The sequence below is a fragment of the Pieris rapae genome, chromosome 23, assembly GCF_905147795.1.
Source record: "Pieris rapae chromosome 23, ilPieRapa1.1, whole genome shotgun sequence".
Classification (NCBI taxonomy): Eukaryota; Metazoa; Arthropoda; class Insecta; order Lepidoptera; family Pieridae; genus Pieris; species Pieris rapae.
The window spans coordinates 2138432-2150659 of NC_059531.1; the positions used below are offsets into that span (position 1 = coordinate 2138432).

Sequence of the window (12228 nt, forward strand, 5' to 3'; positions counted from 1 at the left end):
AATATAAACTTGAAGCCTGACTTTATTTCGGTTGTTGTTGTTGTATATATGTTAAATACTTTGAAGCAGGGTGTCATCTGGTTTTATTTGTCTAAAACGTGAGCTTATAACTAAGATAACTCTAAAGTTAAAAAAAGAACAACAACTAACAAACAACTAACTTGACTTGTGGAAGAGTTCGTAAATCTAACTCTTATGATTTTTTAACAGAACCGCGATTCTTGATTTTAAAGAACTACAGAAAAAGGAATGATATATTAGGAACAAGACGGCTTTAACCCGAGTCGTTCATTAATAGATCCTTGCCTATGGTGAACTATGGTCTATGACTCAGTTATGTCATAAGTCACTGTTTTAAACCTTGTTTAGACCAGGCCAACACTGATTAGTAATCAATCATTATTTCTTAACTGTCTCAACTAATGTAATTGATGTATAAAGGACATCAATCATTTAGATTCAATTGCGTATTTGACCCAGTTAAAATTAGTCTTCTTTTGTAATATAATTCACAGCACATGATAGAGACCATTGTGTAGCTTAAATGAAATTAATACATAACTACGAGTCTTAGCGCTCAGTTTATATATTTTTAATACACTGGACTCTTAATTATAATATTTACCTTTTTTCTGGCATTGAGAGTGTCCATGGGCGGCGGTATCACTTATAATCAGATGAGCCTCCTGACAGTTTGCCCCCTGCTCTATAAAAAAAAAGTAGCGAACACACCTGTCTACTAATTTATTCCCAGTATTATGGATAATGGAAGCTACTATTATTTAGATATCTACATAATATTTCCGCACATACAAAATATTCTCATAAATGTATTGACTTGCCAAAGTCAAAATATGTAATTCCTTAAACTGCCTTTGGACTGACTCCCAATTCACGGATGAAGATGATGAATGTTTACTTTCAAGTCAAAGTCAAAAATAATTTATTCATATAGGTAACATAATGTACACTTATGAACGTCAAAAAAAGAAAAGAAATATAAAATGATTCTAATTTTACATTTACTGCCAGTTCTCAAATGTAGGGCGTAGAACGGAAGAGAAGAACTGGCAATAAACTCACCAAAAAATATTTTCAGTCCAATAAAGGATATAACATCTACAGTCGACATAGCAGTTCATGAAGAGTCATTGATTCAGTCGATGAAGGGTGAATCGCTGGGAAGAATATCCATACCACTGTTGAGAATAAATAATAACGAGAAGAGATGGTATGCCCTCAAAAATAGATCCAAAAAAAGCAGTGCGAGAGGGAACTGTCCCAGGATTTTATTAGAAATGTCCATTGTATGGAATCCGGTATGTTAATTTACTAATTTATTTATTTATTTTGTTTCGCAACAGGATTTTTTTAAATTTGGAATATAATTATGTATTAAGTACACAGTATTGCAATCATAGGCTCTGTTTGACAATGTCAGGAAAAGTTCCAAATAAGCTATTTATTACTGGTATATTCGCTATTTATTAGTGGTAGGATAAACTAGTGTTTGTTGCGTTTCACGACTGTCAGATAGCGCTATTCGTCATGAAATGCGAAGTAACTTATTTGGAACTTTTATCTTTCCAATAATTTATGTGTTGCATAGCTATTTGGTACTTTATCCATACATTGTGAAACAGGCACATAGTATAAATATTTAAAAGCTTTTTTTAATAATGGGAGCTTTTGACGTGACAACGTCTTATAATTCGATGCATGCACGCACGAAAAAACAAGACGCATGCGGCGTTACCTCGCTCTGAGGCGTTCCATTTAAGGCTTGAAGTGCAAGTGAGAGCGCGGAACGAGCGACAAAGACGCACGTTCGGCAGCGTTCGTTCGTTTGAAATTGAGATAATTGTATTTATGCATACAAATAAATGTAACTTGATCAATTTAATTGTGATTCCATTAACCTCCTTCTCTATCTATATCCATACAAAATATCTATCAAACAAATAAAATTCAAATTTTCTTTTGATAAATGATACTATTCCATCAGTATTTTCTTATGACCTTGTCACATTCAACCATCGTCAGTAAACCGACTTTACAGACAACCGATTTCTTTATCTTATTTTTGACATTAATATTTTTCTTTAATATTATTTTTTTTTTTCAGATTAAAGCCTCGATGCGTCTATTGAGACCGAAAGAAACGAAATATATACAAAAACCGCCTAAGTTTGATATTCCACTTATTTATAGTAATTTAATATTTATTAAACATATATTTAAAGTATTTCAAATGGGAAATGAACATTTCAAGTAAGTATCCTTATTAACATATCTTATTTAGGACATAGTTACATTTTTGCAAACAGCAAACGGGCAGGAGGCTCATCTGATGTTAAGTGATACCGCCGCCCATGGACACTCTCAATGCCAGAGAGCTCGCGAGTGCCTTGCCGGCCTTTTAGGAATTGGTACGCTCATATCTTGAGGGACCCTAAGTCGAATTGGTTCGGAAATACTTCAGTGATTTGATCCTTTTTCCAAGTATGAGTCCCGTTGTCCCCGGAATGAACTGTGGGACGCAAAATGGTCCCATTTTCAAAAACCGCGCGAAAATTTAAGCAACGGTATAAAAAAAAATTGTGCCAAGAATTTCATTCATATTTGAAATCGTCACTATATTAAAACAAATTTCTTCTTCTGATAAATAAAACTAACCATTCTGGGTACCTATATTTTGCGGTTCCTACCCAACTACCTGTTTCTAAATAAATGAATTTAAAAAGTGTTTTTAATACACATTGTCAAAGGACTCGCAAGTGTGTTGCCGGCATTTATATTTGTTGCGCGTGTTACATTAATACAGACTTACGTTCTGAAATATACCATGATTTCGCTGGTATTATACTGTAAATAAAAAAATTGTTTTAGGAGAGTATTCGAATGGGAGAATCAGGAGTTATCAGCAATGGCGCTTGGGGGCTGGCTGATTTTTTGGTATTTCTTCAGATTGTGGATGACTCCGCTAATACTTCTATTACCATTTATACATTACTGGCTCGTACGAAGAAGTAAGTCAAGTTTTCAGCCTTAGTTAATAAATATTTTATATCATACATAATAGGCCGAAGCAGCGCTGGTATCGGTTTAACATATTATATATGACATATTCGTAAAAGATACCTTCAAAGTTAAATCAGTTAAGATCTTAAAATTAAAAGAATTTTACACCCTTTTTCATTGTGGAAAATGTCTACATCTTCATGAAATCAAATGAAATAAAATCATATTTATTTATATATACATAACAAACTTAACACACATCAATTACCAATATAAGAAACATATAAAAACAAAACAAAAATAAAAGATAAAAAGCAACAGTAGATAAACAGACAAAATGAAAACATACCAAGTTAAGAGCCTGCAAAACAAAGTTACGGTATGTTCTTGTAAAACTCATCAATATTTAATCAATATTTAACAATGTTTGTAATTAAGTTGTAAGAGCGAGTTAGACTATTCACTCCTACTACTACTACTACTCCAACATTTATTATTTATTTATTTATTTCAAATATACACACATTATATTTACAGCCTATGCCAATACGACAATGTGGAGAAACATTTCATAAAAGTATAATAATGTACATAAAAATTAGACACATAATTTACATTTTTGGCGGTAGTTAAATAATTTCACACCCTCATACCCTCATATAGACTTCAAATAATTTGTACGCGGCTTCGGCAAGATTTCGCTTGACGAGTATTGCCTGTAGTTGTGTATTTGATTTTTTTTTTGATAAACTACAATGGAGAGAGTTAGTAATATTTTTTAAATTAAGATACAGATGCTATATATATATTATAGTTTTTAAATCGTCATTTTCATATTAAGCTTCTAATTTTACATTCACCTTTCATTTTCACACACAGACATATTCAAAGCTAAAACCCAACACATTAGCGAGTTACGCAGAAACATATTTTTATATTTTTTCATTCAGATACCCCAGTTCCTTTGTGCCAGACAGATGACGACGATTCAGATGAGGAGACGGAAATACAAAAGGTAATTAGCATTACAAGTGCGGAAGCATGAGTGCATTATCTTGTAACATTTAAATAGGAAATTTTTAAAATACTTTTTTGTGTTGTCATAGAGCGTACAATTTTCAATGACCGGCAAGGCTAGTCTTCTATTTATTTATTTATTTCGTAATCCTACAGCTAACATAAATTGTTTATAATTACAAACAAATATACTGAAAATATAGTTGGAATGGATGGATCTAAAGATGATAAAGAATACATGATACATTAAAATGTATCATACAAAAAGATTTACAAAAGGGAACAAACTGGTAATGACTGTCCATGGGCGGTATCAGACATTAGATGAGGCTTTTGCCCCTTTGCCCCCTGTTATATAAAAAAAAACCTATCGTCTGCTGTAAGCAGTTTTTTTTTTATTTCTCTCACTAAATAGAATATAAGTAGTAGGGATTCACGGGTTCTGCCTCACTCGCTGCCTCAGTCAACCTAACCCCCCGTGCCGGGGACTGCCTCACTCGCTGCCTCAGTCAACCTAACCCCCCGTGCCGGGTTCTGCCTCACTCGCTGCCTCAGTCAACCTAACCCCCCGTGCCGGGGACTGCCTCACTCGCTGCCTCAGTCAACCTAACCCCCCGTGTGTTTCTGGCTCAGCGGCAGTCCCCGCCTAAAAAAAAAAAAAAAAAAAAAAAAAAAAAAGTTTGGTCTCTTTCCCCACTAAACAGACCGTGCTGAGTCGATAGCACTCACTCCCGAAGCGATATTTCTCTCTGTTTCGAAGTTAGGTTTTGCTATACGTTGCAAATTAATCGATTTACTAATCACCTCATAATAAGAATGTAACGTCTCGTCCAAATCCTCATTTACTAATCACCGAGTCAGTTTCGTATCCATAATTAGCAAATTACCATTACGCATACGCATTTACCTGCAAATGCACCAGGACAGATGGGAAAAGGATTTACTGAACATTAAAAATATGATTTCCGTGTTTTATGTGTTTATTTGCATTATGTTACAATACAACTTTACTAGTGTCATGTCATTTCTTGGCGAGTCATACGAAAAATTTCTGAGGTAATCTTCCAAGCTGAAACCCCAGAACTTGTAGTACAAATATACTACACAATACTCCCCACAAAAGGCAGAATAGATGTCCTGAACGCTAGCTGTATTATAGCTCCATACCCGACAATTTCTTCTTAAAAAATCCGCTATTACTCTAATAGGCTTACGTCCAAATGAATCAAAATATTCTCCAACTTTTTCGTGGTTGATATGAATAGCTACCCAATGAGATCCTGGTTGTGAGTCAGGATCGAGATTGCATATAATAAATGTGGGTAAGTGTACGTGCATTGGTAGGCGATTCGAGGGGTACACGCTATACTGGATGCTGGGATGTATTTTATGGAGACTCATTTGCAGGTTTAATGTATTCATTTTTATTCCAACGCGTTTGACCTTCTACTCTTATATATTGCACTAAATACAATTCCAATTCCTATCAATCATCCACCTCAACTAACATCTCGTTGTATTGTCATCCCAATATATGTGATATCTTATATGCATTTATTTAGAAAAGTAGGGAAACTATTAATGAGAAACCATATTTTTATTTATTATATTTCATTCCGTTTATTATTCTCAATTTAATCATAAGTACATAAAAGTCATTTCTTAACTACTATAATCCACACATACATTTCTGTTCTTATCTATTTCTATAATGTTTGAAAACTCTGCATAAACTACACAGTTAATTGTTTCAGTCAATGCGTTCTCGAATCTTACTTCCATTCTCACACTACCATGACGAATGAGATTCCAGTGAATATTAGAGTTAGCTGATAAGTCGGGGGTTAAATCAAAGGCTAGTAAACAGTATCCATCTGAGTATTGCTCCCTCGATATCCCATTACCTTCGTTAAGAAAATGTATACCGGTACCTGAGTACAGTGTGTGGTATGCGCTGGCAAATACATCGTTTGGGAATGATGGTTGTAATGATTTTGATGGTATTTGTTGACCGTCTATATATAAACTAAAGGAGCAAATACCGAAGTTTTCAAAGTTGAATGGGTTTTTATTATAACTACCATTGAAGGCGGTATTATTAACAAAACCAATGATACATCTCTTAGGAACCTGTCCTAAAAATATATTGTCCAGTGTCTTACCCTGCACACCAGATGGTATGGTCAGGACTTTCACTTCGCCTCTTGTTATAGGATATTTAGCTGTAGTAGTGGCAAGAACCTTTTGATGGGCTATTAGTATTGATGGATTAATTTTTGCTCTGCGTATTATTAAAGTTGCATCTGTGATACAGACTTTGTACTTATTATCTGCATTCTGTGACATGAGGTTAAATGTTTCTCTCGATCTCACTAATTTTATAGATAATTCGACCCCGTTAATGAGGAATTTATCTTGATTGAATATATCCCCATGTAAATGCCCAATCATTTCGACATCCTTACCATCCTTTGAAAGTTGTTGTCTTTTGTAAAAGCCCTTATTTGCCTCATTAGTTTCATTCATTTTACCAGCTGTATCCTCGTACCATAAACCACATGTCAAATGTGATTTTTTGGCAGATGATGAATAATTTAATAGAGTTTCTATGAAAGCACGATATGCATAAGTATTATTTGGGGGTGACACAAGTTTTTGGTTTAGGTAAACATCCAATTGGTTAAATAAAGAATGTAACCAATTATTGACTGGTGCCACTACATTAGCTGCATTAACTACAGAACCGTCTTGATTTTTAATTTGAGCCTTGAGATGGAGTAGTGTATGCGAAAGGTCTATGTAGTCGTCTCCTGTACCAGGTACTTGGAATTCGATGGGTCCATCATCGCTTAATGAAGAAATTGGTTTGTAGTGTATCCAGTGCCCATATTCGATACTTGTTTGTGTGGAAGGAAGAGCAAATAGGTCCAATTCAGATTTAACACACTCACATGAATGATTATGAATAAATGACATTATGATTAGTTTGAAAATATATCTTTGGAAATATTAATATTTTTGTTCCTTGTTTTCCTTAAAGCGTCTTTCTTCTTAAGAGGTGAAACTCGAATGAGCTCATTTCTATATTTTCGTCTTTTATTAACACCCGATCCAGTCATAAGTTCATCAATTTTGGTATCAACTTTGTGTTTAAGGTTAGAACTAGCACTTTTCAAACGATTTTTAATTGATTCTTTAATGGGGCGACTAGCTACAACATCTGACAAAAGCCCAATACCACTGTTAAGTGCTTCTTTTCCAATCACCTTAGCACCACTAGTGAGTAAAGGTAGCACACTTCGAAATAACCCCCCAAGAAAACTGCCGATACCATGACCACGTTGATGTAAGGCTCCTTTGTAGATTACATTAATACCAGATCCAGCTTGTTGCGAATAATAATGTTCATAAGGACATATAATAGTATCTTGAGGTGTATACATTTCAAAAAAGATATAAAGATTATATTTTTTTAAAATGAAGTTTCACACACGATGTACCGTATTGAAATGGTACCGCATTTCCCGTGGTTGTTCTTATATCTACCTCAATAACATCAAATTCTCTTCTCATAACAGGTAAATAATGTGGTGGTGAAAATATATGCATTTTATTTGAACCATATATGTATTTAGCGGGATCTAAGGGTATAATTCTCAACAGGGGTGTCATGACATCACCAACAATTTGTGGTTCTATAATATCACAATACACAAATAATTGTGATGGTAACCCTAAATGTAGATTAGCAGGGCGTTTACTGATATTTTGATTTACTAGATTGGTATCTGGCTCAAACCCAAGTTGAAAACTCAAATTAGGTGATAGAGATAATGAAATTATTGATGGATCCTTTACTGCAACAGAGACAAACTTTGACACGGTGTCCTGGCGAAAACTAACTTTCTCTTTCGAATTTAAAGCTATAAGAATATTTTGTATATTATCATAGTTGGTGGCCGGTATATGGTTCTTATACATTAGTGTGGTCTCTTCGTTATTGATGGTAGTTTTTTTACTTATGTACATAATATTTTCATGTTCTTGCACGGAGAACATAGTAGAGGGATATTGGAACTCAACTATACCTACCATCCATTCTCCTTCTAATGTAATGGGCTTAGGTAGTTTTGTAGAAAAATTTGAAGTCATATTTCCCGGAAAATATTGTGTGGAACTATTGCTGAGTAAAGTTAAATAAAAACTTTCCTTCATTGTAAAGTTTTGATAGAAGATAATAATACCCAAGAATTAAATTTGTTTGGGTACCCTTTCCACTTGACTAATGCTTCTTTTCTGAGTCCAGAGTTACGATACCTTAAGATTTTATCAATTTTATAATCAGAAGTGGGGGAAAATGTAACTTTTTGTAATTCTTTCTCATAAAATGTGCCTGTTATAGATTCATTTTCCAAATCCATCAAAGTGTATACAACACATGGTGAGCGATCTATAACTGAAGTTATAATAAATATTTCATCACTCCAATTACTTTCATAACCTTTTTGAAATGTATGTTTTTGTTTAGTAATTCTTACATGGTCACCGACTTTAAACTTGGGTAACTTTTTCAAATTTGAGTTACATGAAATTCCATCAAAATATAGATTCCTCCAAACTTTCATAATGTTTTGGTTATTAACATCACATGGTCTCATTTTTATACTAGAATGCACACTGTGATTATATGAACTAACTAAATCTTGTAAGATATCTATATAGCGATGTGTATTTTTATATGTAAAATAACGCCACATTTTCATTTTTAAAGTTCTCTGAAATCTTTCTACTATACTTGCTTTAATATCCGGATTATTTGTAGTATAATAATTTATATTTTTATTTTTTAAATAACTTTGGACATCTTTAGATACAAATTCTGTACCTTTATCTGATTGTATATGTCTAGGAACAGTTTTAGCTTCATCAAAAATGCTAGTAAAACACTGTTTTATTGTAACAGAATCTTTCTTTTTTATTGCTCTAACATACGCATATTTGCTAAAAACATCAATGACACATAAAATATACTTATATCCATTATTATCCTGTTCGTAAGTTCTTAAATCACTCAAGTCAGCTTGCCACAACTCATTAAAATTTGATAAAATGTACTTATTTCGCAGAAATCTTTTTCGAACTGGCTTATGTAACGTATATGTTTCTTGAGACTGCAACCACGTCTCTACATCTGTTTTAGAAAGTTTTCCATTCATCGCTTTTGTTAATGTATTCACATTACTGTAACCGGCAGGATGTGAAATATCATAATATATTTGATGAAGCTTTAATATGGGGTCCATTTATCCCAATCAATTTTGTTTTTTATTTTACTGTTATGATTTGATTGAGTCGGAGAAGTGTAATCGATGCTTGATTCTTGGATCGGTAGTGTGTGATGTTTTTTAAGATTGCCAATATATTTAAGTCTTTTGAGATTACCAATGTATGTCAGTGGTATATTTATATCATTTAAAAATTTTGAGAATGTTTCCCAACCGATGGGATCTGCTTTCTTTGAGGGTCTTAATGCATCATTTACTAAATCAATAATATTACTTCCAGGAATTTCTTTTCCACTAATTACCACTGTACCATATTTATTCCATTGTAATTTATCACTATGGTTTTGAATGGATTCCATCAATAATTCTCCTTTCTTTATATAAGTTTTCGGAATCAAATTTAATATGTCCTGTGTTGACAACTGAAACGAGACGTCTTTACCCAACGACGGTTGTTCACCACCTACCACTTTTTCATTTTCATTTTCATTTTCGTTATCAGTGAAATTAATTTTACCATCTTCATAAGTTTTATTATTTACTGTTTTTTCAGTAAATATTATTTCTTGAGGTTGACGTTCTACCATAGAAAAATGAAGGTATCTTTGTAAAATTTGTTGGTAAAGGGCCCATTTATCACGATCTCCTAATTTGCTTGACATTATTTTTTCCATTTCACTGTCTAATCGACTTCGTGGTGTAACTTTATTTTCATTTTGTTGATGTGTTATTTTATCAACAAAATCGTGTTCAATAATCAGCATTTTTTTAGTATTCATAGTGGTTTATTAGTAAAACAACTTATAAGACTACTTAGAACAGTACCTAATATTATTGGAAGAAAGGAACCTCCTTTTTGAATTAATATATTTTTTCTATATTCAAAACTTTTTCCTCTGCTTACTAGCTTACGTAAGGTATTTTTTAGGTTTTTAAGTTTAGACTTCTCTGCTCCTTTCAATGGTACTTTTCCTTTCAAAACGTTATAAATACACTCACAAAGACAGTTTATTTCTTGATTATTGCAGGTTTTCAGTAATACCTTCCGATGTCTTGGTTTTAATGTGTGTAGAGCTGACAATAAATCTTTATGTGTTGTTACTCGATGATACATAGTTTAAAACTGACTCAAAATCGTTGATTACAAAGATATTTATATGCTTTCATGGTGATATATAATGTACAATAGTGAGTGTTTTCAAAAATGTTTGATTTTATCCGGTGTGTATCATCAGTATTTTGTTTTAAATCAATCATCAAATATCCGTGAGCAACTTTTGTAGCATCTGCATATGATTCTTCGATAAATTTAGTGTTCTCAGGCGAAACCTGTCTGGCTAGAAATTTAATTTGTGTTTTATCACGGGGATTTTTGAAATAAATGATGTAACTTGAATTAAGGGAAATGTCACGTTGTCCTCTTCCTTGATGAAATAAGTTTTGTGTTATATAAAAAACACTTAAATTTCTATGGTGACTTCCTTTTGTAAATATATCAACAACTCTACCGTCAGATTCTCTCATTAAATCATCTATTATTATTAAATGAGGATTTTTACCATCGAACATATGCAAATCAGGCAACCCTTGATGATAATTCACTCCAGGTATATTATATAGTGGCTGCATTTCATCATAACACCATGTTATTTCAGAAAAAGACTCATTACATGCACTACCCCTATGTTTAATGAATTGTGCTACAAAGTTTGATTTTCCACATCCTGTTGGACCTGCTATGATTGCAGCAAAAGGATGAATAAAATGAATCATTTTTTTATACTTCTTTCTTCTTTGGGTATCCAAATAAAACTGAATATTTTTCTTTAAAAGATGTTATTTATACATTAAAGTTACTCTAAAATATAAATAAGGTAATATCTAAATAAAACAATAATATGAAAACATTATCTTACAAAATATTATAAAACACATAAATAAATAATAATGAGTAATGAAATTATCTACAACTAAATTTCATAAACATATTATTAATAATTTAGTTCACATTTTTCTTTTATTTTTTTTACTTGGAATTGCTAACGAGTTTATAATGGCCCAGTGGTATCGTATCTATATTATTTGGTAGAATGTGTCGCTTGGTATCATTAAAAGATAAACATGTTTTATTAATTTCTTGGGTGAAAATTGTATGTTTTAACGATTTAAATCGATACATTTTACAAAATTGAATATTAAATTTATTAAATAAACATGACTTATAATTGTCTAACGTTAATTTTTTTGTGATACATTTGTTAACACCCTTCGCCTTAGTAATAATTTTAGAATACAAAGTCTGTATCACAGATGCAACTTTAATAATACGCAGAGCAAAAATTAATCCATCAATACTAATAGCCCATCAAAAGGTTCTTGCCACTACTACAGCTAAATATCCTATAACAAGAGGCGAAGTGAAAGTCCTGACCATACCATCTGGTGTGCAGGGTAAGACACTGGACAATATATTTTTAGGACAGGTTCCTAAGAGATGTATCATTGGTTTTGTTAATAATACCGCCTTCAATGGTAGTTATAATAAAAACCCATTCAACTTTGAAAACTTCGGTATTTGCTCCTTTAGTTTATATATAGACGGTCAACAAATACCATCAAAATCATTACAACCATCATTCCCAAACGATGTATTTGCCAGCGCATACCACACACTGTACTCAGGTACCGGTATACATTTTCTTAACGAAGGTAATGGGATATCGAGGGAGCAATACTCAGATGGATACTGTTTACTAGCCTTTGATTTAACCCCCGACTTATCAGCTAACTCTAATATTCACTGGAATCTCATTCGTCATGGTAGTGTGAGAATGGAAGTAAGATTCGAGAACGCATTGACTGAAACAATTAACTGTGTAGTTTATGCAGAGTTTTCAAACATTAT

The 12228-nt window shown here is 32.7% G+C and overlaps 1 protein-coding gene across 1 annotated transcript in view; it reads left to right on the forward strand.

Annotated features, from left to right (window-relative positions):
- LOC110999420 (multiple C2 and transmembrane domain-containing protein) overlaps positions 1 to 12228 on the forward strand; it is a 57655-nt gene that overhangs the window by 38909 nt on the left and 6518 nt on the right. The window contains exons 7-10 of the mRNA XM_045633414.1: positions 1100 to 1319; positions 2126 to 2271; positions 2890 to 3029; positions 3972 to 4036. Coding sequence (XP_045489370.1) covers positions 1100 to 1319; positions 2126 to 2271; positions 2890 to 3029; positions 3972 to 4036 — 571 coding nt within the window. The remainder of the gene's footprint in view (positions 1 to 1099; positions 1320 to 2125; positions 2272 to 2889; positions 3030 to 3971; positions 4037 to 12228) is intronic.